The 25569-nt window shown below is 40.0% G+C and overlaps 1 protein-coding gene across 6 annotated transcripts in view; it reads right to left on the bottom strand.

Moving 5' to 3' along the window:
- The window catches only part of LOC105683028 (limbic system-associated membrane protein-like), a 122920-nt gene that overhangs the window by 27276 nt on the left and 70075 nt on the right, over nucleotides 1-25569 (bottom strand). For 5 of the 6 annotated variants that reach the window (XM_012395314.4, XM_048649319.1, XM_012395312.4 and 2 more), the window contains one exon: nucleotides 19154-19734. In XM_012395314.4, the coding sequence (XP_012250737.1) occupies nucleotides 19154-19226 (73 nt within the window). In that variant the 5' untranslated portion in view covers nucleotides 19227-19734. Of the gene's footprint in view, nucleotides 1-19153; nucleotides 19735-22499; nucleotides 22796-25569 lie in introns of those variants that run through there. The other variant, XM_012395313.4, reaches the window with a different exon arrangement.

The following is a 25569-nucleotide window of genomic DNA, read 5'->3' on the forward strand; positions in this document are numbered from 1 at the left end:
AGAGAGGTTCACTTTTTCTCCTTTTTTTTTTTTTTTTTTATTCATTTTTGTTTTTATAGGAATATCTGAGCGACATTTTATGATCGTATAAATTGAGCCGCAATCAGACGGATATCTCCTGGCGAAAGAGAGCTGAGAGTGCTCTTAAGCTGTGTAGTGGAAGAAGGATCATTTTTTACAAATACGGTATGTAAAAAAAAAAAAGAAGAAATTCAGGATTTCGTATGTGGCTGTACGTATTGTACATTGCGAATTACCCCAAACTTCCGACGCAAGAGAGGCCCAATTCGGCCTCCTCATCCACTTGGAAAATTCAAAGTTCAAGTTTTCGAGTCATTAGGGTAAAGTCGCACGCTTTTCTCTTTTGCTTTACGCCGCAAAATTCCGACAACCATAAGCAGAAAATAAATGTATTTGACTTTCTTGAAAAATTCGTGACGTTTATTTATTCTTATTTAATATCACAAAGTTATTTCGTCAAATAATCTGAAACGGGAATTCCTTTTTCTCATTTCTCTTCCGACGAAGGTAAAAACGGAGCTTCCGCCGAATATTATAGTGTATCCCAGATCGAAACTGTGAAAACTCATCGTGTACGACGTCGGGAAACAGGGTCGGCTCGCCTCACTAACCTTCTTCACTCTAGCTTTGTATTATGCGGGGAAATTGCTGTGACGAATGTGCTGCTTCTGCCGCCGCAGATGCTGATGTACTTTAAGACAAATGTGTCTCTCATTTATTCATTTTTTATTCCAAAAATATCGCTGGTATAAATATACCACTCGAATCTAATTGAGAATGAGCTGAATGAGATGGTCGGTAGAAAGAAGGCCCGAATAAAATTGGAAAAAGGAAAGATGAAATTTCTCGAAGAGCGATTTTCAACCGAAAATGGGAACGACTGATCATTCAAATCGGATTTATTCCGTACATATTTACGTGTTTCGACGCTCGGACGAGTCATTTTGAAGCGTTATAATTATTCTCGATCGTGGAGATATTCCGACTAACTAAATATCACTAACTAACTAACTAACCTAACTAACTCGTTGCCGGTGCAGTCTTGTGCTCATTAAATTTTCAACTCGGATTAACACCATTCCGCATTTTCGCCTTCCGAAGGAATCTTGTAGGAGCAATGCGAATGTAAAGCTATATATACACGTGTGTACGTATACAAATATATACACACACACATACACACACAGAGGTATATAGTTATATTATATATATATGGCAAGTAGCAGAACGACTATTACCTACTAAACACCGGGTCGCAGGTCGTGAGTGACTTTAAGGAAAGCTAAAAGCTGCAAAGTTTCTTCACCGTCTTTACCTCTCTTCCCCAAAAGAAACTTTACTCTCACTTAAATACCTACTGTAACACATACCCGTATAGGCATATATACTTTACAAGTACTACTTTCTGACAAAATTAACTCGGTTTAAAAAACTCAACGAAAAAAATCTTCAATTTAGTTTTTGTTTTTCCACCGTTTCTCTTCACGTTATAGAACACGAATGGCGAAGCTATTGCATACTATACGTGAAAAATTACGAATAGAGTTTATAATGGTACTCGCGTCATGTGATGTGAAAGTAACATAATTATTGCAACACTAGAAGAAATCTAGATAAGAAAGAGATCTACAATTAGGATTCTCTTATTGAATACCTACAATTTGAGGACTCAGTTGCAAATTTGTCACGATTCAGCCTCGGTAATATATGGTCGTTAGAAAAATGAGTTTCTCGAAACTCGTTTTATAGAAATGCATCTACCTGTAGGGAAAAAGGCTCCGAAAAGCTCCAAAAAGATTTTTTTTGCTATCCCTTTTCGACATTCGAAGATGGCCCGTATACGGTCCCTTGCAAGCGATCTTGTGACTCGGAGGCTGGGTGAGATGAGAAAAAAAAGCAAAAAAAAAGCAAAAAAAAAAGAAAACGAAAGGAGATGAAGAAAGAAGAGAAGGATATTCGAAATTAGTTTCTTTGAAGAAATCTACCCGATATCGGGATCGGAGATATAGGTATCGAGTTATCGCGGAACTTTCCAGATAGCGGGGCGAGCTTCTTAGGTCGCAGGGGATGGTTGAAGAGGAGTGAAACAGGATTTAGTTTCTTAAGGGTAGTTTAGGTCGGATCGTGAGTATGAGATAGGGGTGCGTGATGGAGGGAGTAAATCAAAAGGTTTATCGTTAGCATTTGCGCGAGAAACGCGCGATCTTGGTTATATGTGTGTATATATATATGTGCAGCAGTAAATAATGCAATTAATTAGACTGGGTAATTAAATCGTGCCCAGGTAGGCGTATATACCTATATAACAACGGCGATATCAGATCGTGTACAAATTTACTATTACCTGATTCCGTATACGGGGTTGTTTTGTGTATACGTATACCTACGTATAACATATGTAAGGTTTTATTCTTACCAACAGTCCGCGGTTTCTATATCCTACGCGCACACGCACATACGTGTACACGTGTACGTACGTGCGGTACGTGCAATACCGAGGTACGTCGTTGTTCGTGTAAACGGATAAAAGTATAAAAACACGTGCGTGAGTTTAGGCAGTAAAAGTTTTCAACCTACCTCTATGTAATGTACGTGTTCGTTGTACCTTATATCTAACTATTCTTTTTCCTTTTCATTCTTTATTTTTACTCCTTTCTGTGTGATGGAAACACAAACCAACGGCTGAAAAACGCAATTAGCTTAGGGCGGAACACCCTATAAGAGATTATACGAGAGTTAGAGTTAGTTAGAGTAGCACCTAGTCACTCTGCGTGAACGAGAGCCGTTTACAACGTCAGAAAGTGTTCGGTCTACGTGCTCTCGACCCATAGTGTCAAGCGTTGCGGCGTCACGCTTCGAGCAAAAAGAGGGAAGAATGAAAAACCATCGAGACGAAAAGACGGAAAAAAAATTTATTTTCCAAAGCTGCCCGGAGAGAGAATTTCGAAAAATTATTCAACGGTCAAAGTTTGAAGCTTAAAAATTCATATCGTCTCTGAATTTTTTTTCATTTTTTACAAAGTTACAGCAGCATTTTCGAAACGGAACGTCTTAGGGGTGGTTCCCGAACTTTTACGCTGAGCTTGTATTAGTTGGGTAATCCTGAAAAAAACGGAACTTTTTTTCCGCGCCATTCTCTCAAAACTACGGGCGGTTTTTTTTGGCTCGAACAATCTGTCTGGCTTATGTATTGAAAAAAAAAAAATAAAATAAACGAATTGTTACGTTCCATTGAAATGAAATGAAAAGCAAATTCACGATATGATTATAGAAACGAGTTTTTCATTCTCTCCGTAACGTATTGAGTTGTGTATTCAAGAGGTGGTTTTAGGGTCTAGTCGAAGCAAAGCAACCTGTACCCCGTAAGAGAAAGGGTTAGAATTATTTAGCGTAGTTCCTGAAAGCTAATGGAATATACCTTCGATACATATACGTATGCATACGCGAAACTAAACCCACGAAACTTTGAATAAATATACACAGCTATACAAATATATTCAATTCCTGTTAAATATATTCATCACGACGGAAGATTCAAATTTTCAATTATGCCAACGAATTTCCAATAAAATATCCAAGCTAATCGCGATAATCTAGCCCCGCGATCGATAAAACATCCTCCTCCCCTCCTCCTCCACCCCGCAGCTAACAAAGAGGTTCAACCGATTAAAAAAAATAAATAAATTAATCCAACAATAAGAGAAAGTTTGAATCCATAGCTTGTATGTATAACGGGGATTTTCAGATTATAAGTTGGGTACCTCGCTAAACGATCAACAAGAGTAATAAATAAGAGCACTTATATATATATATATATATATATATATATATATATATATACCTACATATCTATGCGAAATATATAGGAAAAGCAAGGCTATACGTGCAACGGCGTTTCCTGAATAATTCCTCCCCCTACCCCTTATTTCCTCTTTCTCTTTCTCTCTCGGGGCAATAAATTTTCAGGTATCGACAACTACGGGCGACAAAGTTTCAACCCCCCAATTCCCAACCCCATGAAGTAGAATTATAGCTGTATATACCGTATATCGTACATGTGTACATGTATAATATATGCAGGAGATTTCGGGGTGTTCCAAAATTCGATGGAAAGGGTTATAGTTGCCGGGTAGAACATTAAATCATCCGGCTGTAGCACCCCCAATTTAACCTCATTCTGCATTTCTCCTCGTCACGGACGTCGCGCGTCTATCTTTATATATTACACGTACACGATAAGTTTCTATATTATTGTACAGTGTACATTGTACACATCGCAAACACACGCGCACACGCACACGCACACACACGCGCACGCACACCCGAGAGACTAACCTCATTAATTGAACAGCCGCGGACCTTTGGCGTACCCGAGACGACGTACGCATGAATTTATACGGCATAAATACGCGCTACGTGGATCTTACGGGGGGGTTTTCTTCGACGGGGGTAAAAGCGATAAATGCGAAGCAAGTATATTAGCTAAGATCCCCGCGCCGTTGTACCTACCTAAGCTTCGCAGTGGGAGTCATTTGTTGTCCCCGTATATTTCTACCCTCGCGCGGACATTGTTCTTATTCGACAACAACCGAGGCAAATTTGTCGATAAGATCTACGGAAAAAAAATTACGACTTCCATAAAATGATTTTCCCACGGTTCGCGAAATTGCGAAAAAATATGTCCAATCTCACGATCCATACTTCGTATCTACGATCTACGCGGTAAAATTGCATCGGGTAGAGAATTATTGAGGTAGCGACCGGAAAAATCTATTTCAAACTGATTGTGAATGTAACGATGGTGATTTGTTTAATTATTTTTTTGTTTTCTCTTCTTTCCCTCGAGTGATTTTTATTTTCGAAATACCCCCGGTACCAATTCGAGGGATGCAGAATTTATAAAATTTCGATTCGATCGGAGAAAAAAGGACGAATTTTTCGGAAGTCGAGGAGGTAATTCTACAATGTTTCGACGAGGAATCGCGAGGCTCGCGTCATACCGGAATCGATCGGCAATGATAATATTCGCATTCGCTCAAAAGCGATTCGCGTTTCTTTGATGTTCGTTCAATCGTTTCCGACTAACGAACCACGCGGCCAACAGCGGCAACGCGCACGTATCGTCACAATGCGACAATCTCTTCCCATTTGTCTCTCTTATGTCGTTAGTTACGTACGAGCGAAATACGCGTACCTCGTGCGCAGCTCGAATTTAATAAACTGAATGAAAATGCATAACATTCCGCGTTCGGTATAGGGGTATCAGAACACGCACACGTGTTTTACCTTCGATCGAGAAGAAGGACGGAAAGGGGAGGTGAAAAAAAAAAAACATAAATTATAACTGCCGATGATTACATAATGGAGTTATCAAGAGTAAAGTTTATACTTAAACAGGGTAGGGGCTGGTGAACCTTTTTTGAATGATTAATCGCCCTCGATTATGAGAAGGTAATTGCCGGTTGAACGACACGTGATATTATATACTCTACGTCAAGTTACGAACCAATCTGCTCGTATACACGTGAAAAAGAGAAAGCAGAAGAAAAATGAATTAAGAAGGGATGAAAACTACTAAGAGGGAAATCCCCCACCACCACTCTCATAATCTCTATCTGCCACCGAATTAACTTGTCGAAAGAACGGGGTCACGAGTGGAGGAAAAATGAAAAAAAGAGAGAGTGCAAAAAAATCTGAATTCTACAAGAAGTCGATCCCGTAAATCATTTTTTGACAGTTTTTGATCCCAATCATGGCGCTAATCTACTGCGATAATCCATTTATAACTACATATCTGTTTATCTATAAAATTCATTTTGGCACGTGAATTTTTATTTTGTTCCATTTTTTTTCCGTGAAGGGGGAGGGGGATCCGTTTCTTCGAATGCACTACAAGTGTAGATGGAAAATGACCGACGAAGATTCATTTCTCGTTCGATGAGGGGTTGTTGGGAGCTGTACACGTACACGAATAGTTTCAAATGTATAGGCGATTCCGATATAATTGGAGAAATGGAGGACGGTTGCGGGCTTTGAGGAAATATACGCGATCCAACTAACCAGAATCGTCCTGTCATGCCTCGGTGCTCCGGGTCTCACCCTAAACTATTTTAGTTTACACCCCTAGGCATTTCTACGGCTCGCAAGCTATTCCGTTACCAACTTCAAACCGCTCTCCCGCACCTCCCGCACCTCCCACTCTTCACCCTTTTTCCCGCCCTTCGCGCCCGTAACAAACCGCACTCCCTGTTTATCGCCTTGTAATTTTACCCAGAAACTTGATGCTCCGTATTTAACCCTGCAAAGCTGACACGAACGGTTTACGCATTAATCCAACGCACTCTCCGCTACGAAGATGTATGTCGTACTATACCGTGGATGTACGGGGCATAACGGATCTACTTGACCACAGCGATTTTGCAATTAAAAATAAGTTCATTCGTTTGTGCTATTGACGATAAGTTGGAATCATTTCTGTTGTTCTGTATCAACTTTTTTATACTATTTCCGTTTTTTCGAAATCGCGATGCTCGATTTGATTGAATCAGCAGCGAACGAAAGAAACGAAAAAAGTAGAAAAAAAAAGCAACGCGATCAAGCCATTTCGAATCATAGCGATTATACTTTGTATACCAGGAGATTATTGTTCCACGATGAACCGATAATATCGCGCACGTTTAACGCGATGAACCCAATTCGTTTGCAATCGCCCGTGCTTCCCCTCATCGAGATTTTCAACACGCCCCTAGACTACAGCTGATATTTTCATCTCGCCACGGACGCGTTATGATATTTATAATTTCCATAAATGCATGCGGGAGAAATTGATATGCAAAGAAGATACGAGTACTGCGCGAACTCAGCGTAAAATAAAAAAAAACTGTCACCATAATTTATGTATGTACCGATAATATACGAACGGCCCAAGCGGCGCGTTTCACGGGGTCGATGTTGCGCCGCCTCGCAAAAATTGAAAAAGAGTGATATTAAGTTCAAAATAAAATGAAAAAAAAAAAGAAAAAGAAAAAGGGAAGAAGGATAAATGAGGAGAAAATGATATAAAAAAGAGGTGGTCGTCGGCTCCATTCATACGGGGGATGTTTTATGAAAATTACTTCCGGTGTTAGAAGGTGAATGGGGAGGGGAGGGGAGGGGAGAAAAGGGGTTGAAGGTATATTTTCTGCTTTGTATTACCGCAGCGGTTCATGTTCTATTGTACAATATAGAACTTGCGGCTGTGTAAAGAGAGAAACGAAACGATGAAAATTGGGGTTATGGCACGTATACGTTCGCAGGTAATTTTCTGTATATCTCTAAACAACCGGACTCTCTGCACAGTTTTGTACGTACCTTTTGTGTTAACGATACGTAGGTACGTACGTTACGTACATGCGAGCGCACACTTTAGCACAGTGACAAAATTGCGGACGTTCAAATACGCGCCAGTTCGGTACCTACACGTATGTATACATATACCTCGACGTGTATCACAGGTAGGTGTATGGCCACATTATATCCTATAGTTGTCTCGTTATTACTTTATCAACACGAAATTTCAAGCGAAGGGGACAAATTACGCAGCTCGTAACGTTATATATTTCAGTTCAAGCGGGTACCTACCTACGGTGCGAGTGGCTTATTACACTTGTACCTACGTACGTACGTACGTACCTACTGTACCCGAGTCATAATTAACCGTGCAACAAATTTTGGATTTTAAAGACACAAACGCCCGACTTCGCGAAATCCTACCCATACAGGTTTTCACGAGGTTGGTAGACTCCACTTTGATAGTACACCTCTCAACGAATTTGGTGAGTTTAATTTCAATTTTTCACTTATATTCTCTCTTTGAGCAGGATTCGGATAAAATCGAAGCAATTCAGAGGAGGTTTTTGGGGGTTAGCGGAACCCCATGTTAAAGACCTTATTCGGTAGTTGTGTAAGAGGGGAACGAAAATCTTGAGGAAGCAACGCTATATACATTATTTATCATCTTACTTGGTCTTTCACGTTTCTTTGAAAATTTTCCGACCGTATACCTCGGGAGGCGTATTTTACAATCAGAGTCGATGTAGAGCCGAGTGTGATTTTCGGTAGAAAAATAAACCGGAGTTTTGGTGTAGCATGAAGTGAAATATTGTTACTCGAGTCGCAGGGTTCTGAATCGCCATTGTCGGAGTCATGGTCCAAAGATTTTAACCTTTGTAGATCGTACAAGGATCGAAAAGGGACCCCGGTGCATTGAACTCACTCACGTTGTACATACGTATACCTATTCTAGCTTATATATATCGTCTAACGGAGCTGGTTCTTCTTTTTCATAGCAGAAGTGAACGGAGGGAAAGGAAGGAAGGAAGGAAGTAAGGAATTAAGGGCAACGAAACGAACTATACCTACAATTCTACCCAACGCTGGCTAAGATTAGTCGAGAATGGCAAACCAACATTACCATTACCGCGTAACGTATTGTACCCTAAGCGAACAATTCTCGAAATCTTACTCCTCGAATACTCGAAAACGCGACTCCTTTGACTCCGATGCTCCATTGTGATCCATTATAATATGCCCTTGGTGCGATATAATATATCGAATCTCTATTCATAGTCTCGAGTCGACTAGTTTCGAACTTAAGAGCAGAAACCCTTTCCTTTTCATTGGCCCATTTCATCCGCTGGAACGAAATGGCAGAAGGCATGCGTTAACAATACGTATTCTGCATAATTAGTTGCACTACGTTACACTAATTCGATAATTCCAGGTATATAAACTTGAAGCAAAAGTAGCAAAGAATGCGATCTGCACGGATAATAAAGAATACAACTTGAACAAATCAGCTGAACCGGTTGGAATTGAAAATTGAAGAATAAAATTTATTAGCCTACAGATGGTAGACTGGTGTAAAAAAAAAGAAGGAAGTCAGAGTTCTTTCAATTTCACTAAACACTCGAATGTCGCTCTCTGATATTCGAAATCCCTTTCGGAGTTGAATTTCACTCCATCTGCTGCGAAGGAGAAAAAAAGTCTTTCCGAAGATTTGAGTACGGGATTGTAGAGATGTAAACATGAGAAGAAAATTAGATTTCGTTAGCTTAACGAAACTTGTTTTCGGTAAATCTATACCTACAACGTCTGATATTATGTACCCGCATAAAATGGAACCCACCCCTGATCGCTTGCGCCGCGTTACATCCACTATGTATTAGTTGTCTGGAATACAAACAGCAAGTATAGAAGTAAATTTGTGATGTCGAAATTTTTCGTTTTCCAGGGCAGGGCGACCTTGAGCGAAAAACAAGCTCTTCCCCGTCCTTCGATATTCAGATTTAAGAAACATAAAAATCTCATTTCTCTTACCCATCTCGACCCGCTCCCGTTTCACGAAAGAAAAAAAAAGAAATTTATATATAAATAAATAAATAAGAGAATAAAAATGAAAGTAGATATGAGTACGACGTATTGTCTTACGCGCGGAACAAAAATGCTTTCCAAAGAAATTCGATCTGAAATAATAAGATTTTTCATTTATCCGCTTTTCCGTTATTTCAACAGCAGATTTTCGTTCGAAATCAAATCACTAAGTGACTGTATGAATATGTATGTACTAATTAAAAGTACATGAAAGCTTCGGCTCGAGATTATTCCCTGCAGTTAATTGGTTGGATCGTTTAGGTTTAGGGTGGAGAACTAGAAAATTAACGGAATTGCGGGAATTAAGTCGCGTGGGAGTTCGCGAATGAACTCGTTATGTACGCAGTGACTGGGTAATTTTACTGAAAATCCAGCGAAGCTGTTCAAACAAGATCACGATCGAACAAAAATATCATAGTTCAAAAAACGAACCGGACTATCAGAAGAGAACAAGACTGTGGGTTAATGAAAGGGGAGCTGAAATGTACGATCCACGTTTTTGTAACGCTTCTTCTCGGGCAACCGGCAAACTTCATCCTTTCAAAATACGTCCCGTTTCGGGTTCTTCGTATTCGGGATTCGGCGGAAAAAACAAAAGAAAAACGAAAAAAAAAAAAAAAACAACAACAAGGGAACCCTTGAGTATTGGTAAATGGTAATACGTGCAGCGGTGGCGGATGATGCTGTAGGTTCGTCAAGGGATCAGGGATCGGAAAACTCCCCACGACCTCTGGGATTTCACATTCGAATCACGTACGTAGCGGCTGAACGAACGTCTCCCTTTTTCCCACTCTCTTGCCCTTTCCTACCTCTTCGCCCCCTGCGCCACCCGCAGCGCCCGGTTCTCCCCCTCCCCCCTCCCCTCCTCCAGTAAATTCATCCCGCAGCACGAAGATTCCCGGGAAGACGCGCGACGCTACGTCTCTCGGCACGGTACTTGATTTCGCACATTCTCTGCATCTCGCTCTCGCTCCGTCTTTACTCTTCTCTCTTTCTCCCCTTTTTGTTTCAACTTTGGATATTGTACATTTGGAGTTAACGTCAGACACACGTATCATCTTAAGACTATGTTATGAGATCACTCTCGTTTGCCCGGGAGATTTGATACACACCCATATATATATATGTATGTATATGATATACTTATGTATACATGAGATGTTCCGACGCAAGTTTGTCTACAATTCGGTCAAATAACAGCGCCCTTGAAACATACTTACAATTACTTTTTTTTTTCCTCAAGTATCGCTGAAATGGATGTGCGATTTTAAGTTTGGATGAAAAAGAATTGTTTAATATTGAACGTCTGAGATAAAATACCTGAAACTTCATGAACAAAATATTGAAAAGTTTGGGTTAATTTTTCCACAGAAATAAAAGCTCTTATATGAGGTTCACGGCAACTTCAGTAACTGCGATTATTTTTCCAATAGAAGGTAGTGAAATGCATACACAATTACGAAAGCTTCGCGGATACTCGTAAACGCGCGTTATCGTCCATTTTAATGAAAAACACGTATTAGTTCAATCTCACATCACGTCCACATTCGTGCTTCTCGCTTGTTCTCACCGCACGTTATTCAAATTATCAATTATCCGATGAACATTTGTACAGCGATTGAAGAACAAAAAATTGAATAAAATAAAAATCAACAATAACGATATTCAAAGAATAGTTTCTATCATTTACCGTTCGCCAGGTAATTGAATAAAAAAATACTTCAAAGGCTGAAATCGCGGCGAGATGGAGATGAAGGGACGTTGCGAGATGATAACAAGAGTAAAAAAAAAACGAACGTGAAACGATTGTCAAAACTTCAGCCCGCGAGGCGTGAATCAAACGAGAAAAAAAAAGAACTGCCGGAGTAATGAAAAAAAAACGACTGAAAAAAGGGAAAAAGAAATCAAAAGAAAATCGTAGGATATTCTAAAGTGTGGAGAAAAAAGAAAGAAATAAAAGAAAGTTAGAGACAAACAACGACGCTCGCACGTCGAATGGGAAACTTCCCCTTGGTTGACGTGTTAAGAAGGTGAGAGAGACGAGAGGGAGGAGGGAGTGAAATGAAGGTATAGTCGCGAACGGCCATAAAGCTGAAAGTTGTACGTGACGTCGAGGCGTCGCGACGTCGTGTCCAACCATTCGATGCTTCACCTAGATAGAATCCCTACTCTGAAAGATTCTCAACTTTTCTATCCAGAGAAAAGCAAGACTTGTCCGACATCTGAATAAATGTCCAGTCGTTCCAGTGAAAAATTCAACAACGTAATCATAAAACCGAGCGGACTGGTCACTGGCACATTTCATGGATTTTTCACCTAACGGGTGTAAAATAAAGAACCGTCTTTTTTCTATTTTATCCCTGAGAAATTCACGTCGCGATTGACCGGACGACACTGTACCTATTCTCCGGTAATCTAGGAAACTTTTTTTCTTCATCATCCCCCGTGTAACTGGTAACTCTGATAATTTCAGTCGTTCGGTAGAGAGACACCCTGTAGCGGCGTTATGGGAATAGAAACTTTGGTTTTTATACGTTACTGCCTGCAGACTGAACAGCGCAGGAGGCTATAACGAGTCTGGTACGCGCGAATAGCTTCGGATAGAATCGAATTCGTTCCAATTGATTCCAATTGGAGCAAACCACTTCCGAGATTGTCCAAATTCACCACTCTCTTCCCTTGCCGTACAAGTCCTTTTTACACCGTAAGAAGAGAAAGTAAAACGGGAATTCCACGAGAAATCGCACCCCTGTGTACATACAATTACCGATTCAGGGTAATAAAAAATTAAATCAAATTCGCCGCGAACTTAAATTTCGCTCCCGAAAATCGCGTTCGAAAAATCAGGGCGTTTGAGTTTTTTGTTTTCAAGGAGTGTAATAATTGCAACAGAACGGGGAAACCATGGAAAGTTTTCCTTCGCGATTGGCGAATCAGAAAAAAAAAACTTGAAAATTTAAAAATTCTAGTTAAAAATATTCAGCCGGAGAAACTGAGGATGATGTACGTGGGTTGCCTTGAAGGAAGTTTACGTACTACTAATAGACTCGAGGACGCGTTGAAATCCAGGGATTTTGTATCCAAAACTATGCCTATTCCAGATCGTAAAACCGGAACAGTTCCCCCAACTAAGATAATCTCGACTAATCCAGGTCTAATACTCTGAGGTTGCGGTGCACCGCTTGTACTATACATACAATCCAGGGTGCCCCATTTAACGTGACCGCTCAAAATATTACCGTAGCTTTTGAGGTTATGAGAAAAATTGACGGTGATAATTTTGCTCGATTTAGAGAGGCCGGTGGTCACGTTAAATGGGACATCTTGTACGCGGTGTCCAGAATCTGAAATTCATCGTTGAGAACTTTTGAATAAAAAGAAAAAGGTAATCCTCTGCAAATAGGATATATTTAGGGAAAGTGGCATTGTGATGAAATTATCCCGATGAATAATGCGCCATTCTTCGACAACTGGGCCAAATTTTTCGCTCGATCTCCCGAACAATTTTTATACTTTTCCAGGTTTCAGCAACTGCGCTAATTAAAAGAGCTTTTCATGAATAATTCCAGATTTTACAACAGACCGTTTGGGATTTGTACTTTTTTTATTGTTTTAATTTCACTTCCGAGTCAATTCGAAGCTTTAATTCGTTTAATTGGTCGCGATGATGAAGACGCGAAGTTTATAATATAGTTCTTATCCGATTTATAAATGAACAAAAGAAACCGATGAGGATATCGAATTTATTGAATCCATTACGTAATTTTTTTATCATTTTTATCATTATTTGCTATGAGAAAAATGAAAAATACTCCGAACATGGCCCAGTGGCCCGGATACCAAATTTGGTCTCGTACAAAAATTGACATTTATCAGAAACACTGTAACTTTTTTCCCACTGAAAAATCTGAAAAACTTGTTAACAAACAACCGAAAAATATTCGATTCCGATTCCCCTGCGTATCCTCTGTGAGAATGCACTTCTAGGGAAACCACGTGCGCAACAATACCCACAATACGTGGCGGAATATACTGAAGTATCTGCAAAACTTAATTCACTCGAAACATTTAGGAGCAATGAACACCTGATTGCTGTAATGAAAAATAAAACGGACTCAATTCCGTATCAAAGGCTCTTTTCCTTGAAAAAATGGCGTAAAAATCCCCTCGAATTGTGGCGAAGGAGGGAAAATAACGGAATCAAGTGAAACGGAATCGATACTTCATGATGCAGGATTTCGCTTGGCCAACGAATGGAACAGTTAAAAAAACCTGAACTCCCGGATGAAATCAAAGATGTACGGGGGAAGGAAATCGAATTTAGAGTAGTCCAAGTGGAACGCGATTGAAAAACCAACTTTTTCGAACAACTTGATCTTCGGTGTTTTTTAAGTACACTCCCTTCGAGCATCAAAATCGCATTTCTGGCGGTTACGACCGTCCAGCATTAGCCATGCAGGCGATATGCGAACCGGTGTAAAAAGCAGCGCGAGCTTCGGAAGGGCGAAACGGCAGAAGAAAAGTGAATTTGGAAGCAAGGTATTCGAATATACCGCCTGCAAATCTCGAAGGACGTTAAAATGGAGAATTTATTTTGGACGATCAGGTGAGCGATTCAACGATCTTCTGGTATATGACCCCGTTGCCGGTTATTCGCGGCTATTATTCAACCTCTTTTGCCCCCAAACCGTTTTGTGCTCAAGTGCTAAGTGGCGAAGTGACACCGATAGGTCAACACGCCATTAAAGTGCAAAGTTACCTCGATTCCAAGACTATTCCTCTTCCTTTCCACCACTTGTTCCTTCTACCCCATCTGACGTAGCCGTCGTCATTCGGGTAAAAAAATTCATCACCTACGACGCCCACCTCCGATGGAATTTCTCTAATGTTTCAAAGAAATCTTTTTTTTTCGATTTGGTAGGAAATATTTTCACTCCCTATTCCGCTGAGTATATGCCTAATCGAAATCAAGAATCCCCAAAATGTATTCTCGATGAAGGCGCAAGGGAATTTTGTAAAAATTTTGCCAAACTTTGGAGAAAATAAAAAAACTTCGCTGAATCTGTGCGTTTTTGAAAAATGATGGACATGTGGTTGAGCAGCTAGAGTGGGTACACATGTATGTACGTACGTTTCGGTGGTACATGGATAGATTTTTGTACATAGGTAGGGAAGTGCTTTTCCGAGGGTGTATTCCGTTCGAGTTCTCAGGTCTCTAGGTATTAGTACGTATATACGTACATGCATGAGATCGCTGTAGGTTCAAGTACCCGGGTTGAGTGTTCTACGGACTTAACCACCCCGTTTCCCTCTCCCTTATTTCTTGCCTCACCCACCCCTTCGCCCCTTTTCGTATGTACGAGTATATACATTTCTACGTTCTCTTTCACGTAACGCTTTGCCGTTTTGTGTTAACGTTCGGGGGCGGCAACCGAATACCCCTAGGTTCCGAGACCAACGCTGTATAATGTACCGTACCCGCATACGTACACACCCCGTCTACGTAGATTCATGCATTATATAGTCCTCTGGAAGGAGTTGATTTCGCTGAAGTTACGAAAATGATTTTCTTTTGTTATACTCCCGCCAAGTTATCGGTACATAATATAATACATACGCGTTAGTACACGTGTTTAGGTGAAGGGAAGGTGGAGCAGAACCGCGGGCGGCCCTGTGGTGCAAAACGACCCACTGAAATTGTGTATTTTAAAAACAGCATTTCCGTATAAAGTCTAGTGGAACAAAACGGTGTGCAGCGCAACTTTATTCTCACAATCAGTCGAAAAAAAGGGGAATCCGACGAAAGCGACCACCCCCTATAAAAATGGCTGTCTGACATTTCCGCATCAAAATAACTGGAAGAAAATAAAGTTCGACGTGATTCCGTCTCGTCTTGCATATTTTAAATGAAAAGTCAAGCAGCCGCTAAGTTGGAGGTCGTCGATTTTCGCCCACCCACCCCATTTTCGAAGAAAGGGGCCATCGTGTAAATGCGAGATTCGATACCGATTTCAGTTTCGAGGAAGGAAATCGATATTTCTTCCTGCCTTCCAGTGAAAAAAGCTTTTCCACGATTTTTGTCTGTTTTAATTTTATTGTATTTTTTTTTTTTTCAGCAACTCTCGCAAATCCAAATCCGCCAAGGTTGCGGCGCGATAATCTTTAATTTCAGTTTTTCGCGCGACAGACAATTGCTCACCGTATCATGAATAATTCGCTTTTGATTGTTTTTCGTTCACCATTTGCATTTATTTTTTTCCTTCTTTCGTTTTATGCTCGTGAAATTTGGGCAGAGTTATTTCCGATTATGTTCCCGTACTTTCGTTTCATGCTGTAGGAGAGGTAGTACAAGAATTCCGTGATTTTGTCTTTCATGTCAGTCGTATATGGGTATAGAAATATATACGTAAATGCGAACTGTGCAAAAGAGATAGCCAATTACGTAAAAGGGTCGTAAAATTGTATAGTAGCGCTTTCGGGCATTATAAATCCACCCTCAAAAATCCATCTCTTATACACGGGATCCGGTATACCGCACAGGTATCAACTGAGAACTTGCCCCGTGTGCCGTACATCACCTGAAATATCTAAAATCGTACGATTCTCTTGCTACATTTCCAAAATTCGAATGGGGGGGAAAAAAATTTACCAATCTTGATTACATGTAACGTGCCTGCAATGTTGAATTCAAAAACTATAAGCGAATGAATTGACAATTATCGTTACAATCAACCGTCTGCCTTTCAAAATCAAGATAATTCGCGGTTCGTGTGATTGGCATTGAATACAAGAAGGAAGGGTTGGGAAAAAAATCGTCTGTTTTTGTAGAATTCGTTATTTTTATTTTTTTCTCATCGATCAATCATGTTTATTAATAAATTGTCAATAGGGGAGGGGGGGGGGGGGGGGGCAAAATGGGGTACTTAAGAAACCGTTATGTTTTCAAGGACTCAAATTTTCAGTGGTTATTTGATTAATAATTGTTGCTTTCGGTAAATTATGTTTTATTATTTAAAAAAATACTGTTAGCAATGAAAAAGAATACTTGGTTTTCAATATTATCAAATTTAAAAATATAAAAATTTTTATCAAATTTTTGGGGTACCCCATTTTGTCACCCCTACCCCATTTTGCCCCCCCCCCCTCCCCTAATTATGTGCGGCCCCTACTTGTAAAATGAAAATATCGGCAAAAAACCGAAAAATAAATAACTAAAAAAAGAACGAGACGCTGAGAACTCGAGGTAATTCGTACGTATATAATCCGGTTCGAGTGCGATTCGGTTGTTTTGACGTTTTTTTTTCAATCAAAATTTATCTCGAGTTCTTCTCCAGCGATGTGAAATAAACGAGCGCTATGACCGACGTTGTCATCCGTGTAACAATTTCTGCATCTCAGATAACGTGGCGAAAGGTTAAGTTTAGTTAATTCATGTCATTTAAACTTATTATTTTTTTTTTTTTTTATTGCGCCAGAACGCGGGGGTAATTCCAGCAGCATTTATTCGACTGCAGCAGATTGTAGACATCGATAACTTCGCACGACCCTCTGCAAACTAAAACCACTCCGTAGTAGTTATGGAAGTGGGTATAATATTAGTCTGCTTTTTTTTTTCTCGCATACACAGGGAAAACCAGAGAAGTGTGCGAACTAAGAAACTCATTTCACACTCCTAATTATAAGCAAGTTTTCGTTTCCTAATTAACACGTAGCTACTGATTTATCAACACCATTACAAATTTCGCGAATTGCTATTCAAAAGCCTTACAATTAGAATTAGCTCTACAGTTCATGACAGTTATTGTTCTCCGATAACAACTACCGTGTACGTAACATTCATGTACACACGTATACACGAATCATAGATGCGACATAAAATGTGTAGTATAATACATATACCGAGAGTCTACACTTCCCGAATGAGCTCCGATGCCTAGAAATATTTCTCGAATCGTCTGTACAGACATCGGTGCGGATTGCGCCGAAAATTTTTCCACTCCCCTGATCTGATTTTGAACACGCGAGATTTCGATAAATCATCCGATACTCTGAAAAGTTTGATTTCTTATCGATAGAAAAAAAGTAAATCGAAGAAAAGACGCGCGTGCAGTAGGTATGGAGAGTGTTGTGTAACCGTGTTAGGACGTATGGTAAGCGGCAGTTTTTCAATGAATTTTAAAAATTAATCGATCCGGGGGCGAAAGTGTAATTTTTGGAAAATTTTGACAATTGACACACGCAGAGATACGTCGTTGTTCAATCTGAATATTTTCATTGTCAGCGAGAGAGCGAAACTTTACCGGTATAACATCGGGGCCGACGAACAGTCGAAAAAAATCAATGTCAAATTCGGCTTAAATAATTTAAATAATCATAAAAATCGTGAACACATGTCGTGACGGGTGATTAAGAGTGTGAGTGGTGAACGAGCATTTCACACGATTAATAAACACGTATATAATACGTGCGTTCGTATTTCATTCGTAAAAATCGTGTAGCCGACGAAGATGACAAACGACGATAAGTTGTTCCTTCCCTTTTACCCCCCTTCATATGTATATACCTTTTATTCGCACCCGTAACTCGTAAAAAAATTTGTCCACATACGCATTTTTAAATAAGTAGGTATACACCTGTACATGGAACAAACATGAGTAGAGAAGAAACAGCTTTGAAATATACCTATACATATGTGTACATATAATGTACATATGTATAGGTATGTAGCTGAAAATAATGCACATATATCGGATGCATACCTATACTATATTCCGAATTGAAATATAATGCAAATGACAGGGTTGTGGTGTTAATTAATTCTCGCGCAATATGAAAATGGTATAATAGGGTATTTGACAAATTAACGATAGCAAAAGTTAATCGAAAGAAAAAAAAACAACTTATAAGTTACACAAAATGAAACTAAACAGAATAAAAAATGGAAAAAAAAAACAAAAACCAACAAGAATAAGTAGATGAATGAATGAAATTCAGAAAACAAAAAAAAACAATGCACAGAAATGTGATCATTTCGAAAACGCGCAATTTGACACACGTTAATTATTACATAATCTGGGGGAGGAGACAAGGTAAAAAAAACAAAGCTGTCGAAAAAGAATGTCGAACACCGACGTGAAATTATGAAATTATGCAATTCGTTGTTTGTACGTACGTACATGTTTTATTGCACGGAAATATCGTTAATAATCTAATCATGAATTGAACGCCGATCGAATAATGTGAAATAAAACTAATGAACGATTTTCCATGTACGTATATCGGGGTACGGGGTGAAACAAACGAACCGTGATTTTGAGCAAATACTTATACCTGTATGTGCGCATTAATTGCCACACGGCTGGCTAAACATAGCGCGGTCCGATAATTCATAATCAATTTTACCGTCGTGTCGTAGCGTATAGAAAATTCACATGACGTGTATTTTTTTACGCGGTACTCGTTCGTTGCGCCCGAACGGGTTCGCCGGGAATTTTTTCGAAAAAATCTCAATGAGTGATTGAACACGGAAATCCGATTTTTCTTTTCGTACAATACGATACCTTCCCTCGTTCCCGAAATACGCGCGCAATCGGAGGAGACGAGGGACGAAAAAAAACAGGTGAAAAAAATTTCACGTGTATTTATATCGGTCGATATCGGTGGTGAAATTTGACACCTATACACGAGGCGAAAGAACAGAGAAAACATTAATTTTACGCACCGGATTGATGAGAGAGAAGCGCGATCAGCGGCCAGAAAGCTTGCAGCCACGGATGCCTGGAAATTTTCTTCATCCTGGACAATTATTTTTATTTATAGTCGGTTGTCCCTACAATTCCGACTAAAAGGAATTTCTCGTACCTAATTCTTCACTAGGAGGTGCACCTGACACCCACATCACTATAACTTTCACTTTATATATTTTGAAAATTTATTTATCGATCCGTTAATTTATCATTCTCCGTCTAATTTTGTTTCGTGGTAATTATCACCCCTGTAATTTCACACCGCAGTCTTCGAAAGATTAATCAATTGATTTATCGAACATTTGCATCGGAGCGAATATTACGTGGGAGAAATTGGCACGAGTCTTGCGTGAGTTTTGCAATTTCCGAATTTCTTTTTTTTTTTCGAGAGTTGGGAATTTTTAATCACCCGGACGAGCTCGAACTGTGTCTTCTTAGAGTTTATTTCGCTGGTCACTTTTGCTGAGTTTTATTCGCACTTGGTCGAAAATGCAAATAATCCATTCGCGCTTCACCGCATACGATTTTCCCTTTGAAGATCTTCCATATCGTGACTCTGAAAAATAGAAAAAGAAAAAACGGTTATTTTCATGATAAAATTCGGCTAAACGTAGAGTGCAATCATCGTCGAATAAATTTTATCTATTGCTCTTCGATTAAGCGAGGCCGAAAAATTAAAAAAAAAAAAATTAAATTGTTCGGGCTTTCCGACCACGATCGACAAAAAAAAAAAAAAAAAAAAAGAAGCAAAGTCAACGGTAACCGGGTAGAAGATTCACTTGAGACCTACGGCCCCTTTGAGACCTTCCGATTCTCTTGGCGAGTATAATTCTCTTGAGAAAATAGAAAAATTTTCAATCGTGAGTTTCATTGTCAGCTTCAAGGTCAGCTTGGCGGGACTGTACACATGTTCGGGGATGACCTCCAGCCGAACAGACTTAACATTTCGTTCTACCCCGTACGTACGTATGTACATACGTATAATTAATCGATAACGTAATTGCGAGTCGTTTCTATATCAGATATCTCCCTACAATGAACGAATGAATTAATAATCGTAAGAATCGCCGAAATAATTCAGAAATAATACCTATAATAGATAATTATTTGATCGTTATGTTACATGTGATCGATTCCGCGCGAGAAAACGAATTAAGTTCCACGCCAAGGTACGGTATGAGGTTATTCATCGATCACCGAACTCGAGCAAAAAGAGAAAAAAAAAAAAAAAAAAAAAAGAAAAAGGCAAAAGCTAAACAAAAACACAAGAAAATGCCAGGTCTGCAGAAAGTAATTTCAATTTTCCATCCATGATATATATTCTATACGATCCTATACCTGTATGTACGGAGCGATCGGTTATTACATAATATCCTGTAGCTGGGTAGGTAGGTATGTAATACATACTTTATAGAATAATATATGAAATATCGTTTAGGTTTGAGAGATCTGTGAGATTCTAGAGAAATTAGATTTTCCATTGGTGAACGTAGATATACCTGTACTATGTATAAGCGTAATACGTATCATGTAAATGGTAGAGAAAACGCCGAAAGTAAACAAAAAAATGAGATAAATAAATGAACAAAATGGCGGAAGATCTGAAGTAATTATTACCAGGCCTTCTAACAACAATTTTTTTTCATGAATATTCGGAGAATTGTTTCTACCTAGGCACTGGAATTGTATATTACATAAAACACCACCTGCGGCTTTTATATTACTTATTACTTCCAACTGCGAGTGAAAAAGTGGGCGTTTTTTTTTTTTTACTTCTCTTTAAAATGGAAAATGAGGCGAGGAAACGTTTCACTCAGAAATCTTACACGATATTCAGGCAGATATTAGTTTCTAAAAATACAAAGCTAGGCGAGTGAGAAAAAGTATTCGAAATTTTTATTCACTTTTTTCCATTGTTCCCTACATCCTACGTACCTAACAACAACGGAGAGAAATATCTTGTCGATTCTTTTTTCGATCAAAAGTTGATCGAATATAAGCTCGTCGGAAATATTGTGGCGGGCCTGATGGTGAAGAGCAAAAAAAAATTATCTCTTCGGTTAGATTTTTGAATTATTTCCATCCTTTCTCGGCGAGAAACAAAAAGTAGTGGAGGGGGGGGGGGAAATTATTTGAAAATCAATATCGTATTTTTCGATGATTTGTTTTTTTTTTTTTTCTACTTCATTCGCAACCGTGGAGACGCTATTCTGGATGTGTGATAATTCACACGGGCGCACCTGACTCGTGTGTAACGATAAAGTTAACCGCAGTGTACTTTTACTTGAAATCGCATGGCGGATAAATCTGCATATGAGTTATTGTTCCGCGCGGTATAATATCACCACGAGTTCGGTATTTGAGGTTGGATTACTCCGAAATTCGAGCCGTGCACTCGTTCGTACGAATGTGATACACGTATATCTATTTAGAGCGTATCTAGATTATCCAAATTATGATATACTGATGATTCTCTAGTTTCTGTTTGCGTTTCCGATTCCTGTTTCACTCCCCCCCCCCCCCCCCCCCCCTCCCCGTCCATGTTCGTATCGAAGGTATATGAGAATGAATTGAATGCGATGCGTCGGAAATGAATGACGTCATAACAACGGTATAATAATAACGGCAACAAAATCCTACAGATAGAATTAATCGTGCAGATAAATAGCAATAAGGATAATTACGCAGCGTTACCAGAACAATATTATGTCCACAAATAATAATGGAACGCGTATGAATCATCTGTAACTTCACATGTTGAAATAATATGCATGATTTGCATTGAAGAAAAAAATGAAGCATTAAGATAAGATGAATTAGACGTTTATCATATCGCAGCATGTGATTCAAAAGTGGGTCGCTCGTCGTTAGACGAATAAAGAGAGTCGAGTTTCCTCTTTTTCTTCGTGTAATAAAAATTGTAAGAAAAAAAAAATAATGAAAGATAAAAAATCAATCACGCGTAGAATAGGTTTTTTTATACATGAGATATCTGAAACGAATTCGATTCGACGATCGGTTCTGTTTGTTTTGTTTCTGCTCCCATAAAACGAGTGACTAATCAAGTTCAACGTCGTGTGAATCGAACCTCCACGTTATTTCCGTTATTTTAACCGTTGGTAAAAATATGCATATGCGGTTGTTAAATTATGAACGAAAACTGAAGGATTCGCGAAGTTGAGATCGTCTGAGATTTTATTCAACTTTAACCGGCGACCGCTTCGGCTAATCTTGCAGGCACCGAAAGTTCGCTGTGCTCGGATTCTGCAAAAAAAAGGGGGGAAAAGGGAAATGAGATTTCTTTAGTTTATTTCATCGTACCTGCGGCTTTGTTCAGGGATGATATTTTTTTTTGAAATTACGATGTAACGTATCCTTGATGACGAAGAAGTATGAAAAAAGCGGAAAAACACTTTCAAGGGTTGAAACACGTCACACTCAACGTTCCACTAGCTCGATTAATTGTTACCCCCTAAGTTGTACGAAGTCTGTGAATTCGAATTTGTGAGCCGAATTTTACCATAACGCGGCTATGCTTTTCGGACGATTACCGTGAAGATTCCGCTATTAAAATAAGTAAACGATGTCGCGCGGTAGATTTCGCGTGGCGGCTTCTCCGCGACTGAGGGGGTTGCTGGTAGTCGGTCCTAGTTTGGTTTGAAACCTCGCCACTGGGGCGCTTAATATCATCCCCAATCCAAAACTACACCCCCGCCACCGGGGCAACCCCTTAACGAAGCGAGGGAAAAACAACCCTTCGATATATAGATGATCCACGATGCGCGTAGAAAACACAACCTTGCGGTTCGACCTATTCTATTACTCTATTTCTGGGAAAGCGTATGTTCGGGTGGATTACAAAAAAGAAAATTTTCAAAAGCGAGTCCCGGCGACGGAAAATACATTACGGTACATGATCTCCGCTCGAAGACCACCGCGCTTTTGGATCTTGAAACCATTCGACATTGATTCTACTCCAGTTCAAGATGTGCGAAAAATTTTTAATCCTTTTTTTTATTTCGAAAAACGAAATTTGAATATCTTCGTTCGATCAAAAAATATCCCTAATTTCTTTCCGGAAACCGCTAAACCAGTCATCTCAACGTCGAAAAATCAATTCGTGATTTCCGCTCTCTCCTTCAACTATTAGTGTATTTTTCACTTTGTGTGTTCAGTTTTTTTATTCTAATCTCACAAACTACAGCCACTTATTTTCATCATCGGTTAACCGTGCTCCTCAAAGTTTTTCTTCCTCCCTCACTTTTCCTCCATATTTCACATTTCGCTTGATTCATCTTGATTTCACGTTTCTTTATCAGCTTCATATTTGTACTCTGTATTTCTCATTGGGAAGCATACGCTTCCGCTGTGCTCTATTTGCTCTTTTTATTTCATACGTATGCGGGTGTTCCTCATTTTTCATTCCGAAGAATTACCAACAGGTTACGTTGGGTTAATATTCATTTTATTTCCGCTTTTTCCCTGATGTTTTTTTTTTTTTTTTTGGTCTCTCCGTATTGTCTCCTGTGCCGGAAAGGGTTTGTCCCGAGGCCGTTTGACGTATTCTAATTTGAATTCCAATTTTAATTCTAATTCTTCTTTTCATCCCAAGTATAATATTGCTCGATTACCTTTCGGAATATTACAGTACATTACGTTCATTTAGAGAGTATAGGTATACGACGTCGTATCGCGACTGCGGATCGGAACGAACATATCCTTAGAATATTCAATCAACAATTTAGGGAATCATGAGAGTGATGATCGTTCATATCAGATATAGCATTCGCCGCTACATAAAATAAAGCTTCGAAAATTTCCGACCGTTTATTACAAGCGTAAAGCGTACGGTTATACAGATGGGTATATAGGGGGCGAAGAGATAGGCAGCTGGCTATAAGCGTCTTCACCTAATGTTAGCGATTAAGTTAACGTCGTCCAATAACCCCCCAACCCCAACCCGAAGCCCAACCTCAACCCCCTTCCTCGAACATCACTCGCATTTTCCATCCGCACAATTCTACGTGAATATTAGACCGAAGATTAGTCAAATTACCCGAACCACCTGACCCAGTTACATCCATTGCCCTCACCCTCCCCCCCCCATATCCTCCCCCGTCACACACACGCTCTTCCCTCTTTCGCCCTCTTTCTCTCGCTCCTCCCCCCCCCCCCCCCCCCCCCTCCCGTCACATCTGCAGAGGTCGATCGCGAGTTCGACTCACTTATGGCGGGCGCCGCGAAAAGCTCGAATTTTGGAACGTTTCCGCATGACGCCCGAAGGGTTAGAATCAAACCTGCAGGTACACCTTTCCTTTCACCCCCCGTATCCCCCGTTTATTCTCCCCCCCCCCCCCCCCCCACCGCCGCACCACCGCCGCGGCTGGACCCAAGTTTACTTGGGGTTACCACCCCCCGGCATGTTCGCTAACCTCGTTGAACGCGGTTTCTAGCTTCCGGCGAGGACAGGAGACATGGGTTTTATGCGAGTGTTTGCATTTTATGTATTACATAACCTATGTTACGTATTGTGTACATATATGTATATGTGTATATAGGTATATCCATCCTTTATATGCATATTATTATACGCATCGCTAAGGACGAAAACGTGACGGCCGAGAGCGAAGGTTTCTGTACTTTGTTGGTGTTTCCGGCGAAAGGCAATTCATCCATGCGCGCGTTTCGCGAATTAAGCTAATAAATATGTTAACGCACACACAGGCGTGCTTGTACACATGTGTTTTATATCGTGTACATACATATACATACGCTGCATAATTAGACGTTACAAAAAGAACCCCTGTAACGACATCCTGACCGAAACGGCTAAATACTCTCGCGAATCTGAAAATCGAACATCAAATTATTGGGCGCACGACGGATCCACCCTTAAAATCTTACACGATTTCCAGAAACGACGCTCGATAAATCTACCGTAGAAACTTCGCACTCCCCGCTTTATCTCACCGTGTGGCAAAATCGTCTCCTCCATTGTCTGCACTTTATGATCCCGTGCAAGCTCTGCACCACCTATGATACACGGTCCGCGACAACACGAGGACATAAATTTCACCGTCCTAGAATAACAGCAGGAAAAATGTCACGTGCTTGATTATTCCGCTGATTTTCGAACGCCCCGTATCGCCTCTGTTTGTGTACGTGCGTTGTGCGCTCGAATTTACTCGTCGCGGTCGCGCGCCCATCCGGGACACGCGCGTACATCCATACTTTCGAATATACCTACGAATAAGCCACTTCATCGGCGCTTCTACCTTCCACTTTTTGCGGTCGATTATGAATAATTATCGCCTATAGTTAATGAAAACCCCTCGATCATTTTGTCCCTCCGCATATTATACTGCCGAACGGTAGGCTTCATAACGAAGAC

Source organism: Athalia rosae, chromosome 2, assembly GCF_917208135.1.
Source record: "Athalia rosae chromosome 2, iyAthRosa1.1, whole genome shotgun sequence".
Taxonomy (NCBI): domain Eukaryota; kingdom Metazoa; phylum Arthropoda; class Insecta; order Hymenoptera; family Athaliidae; genus Athalia; species Athalia rosae.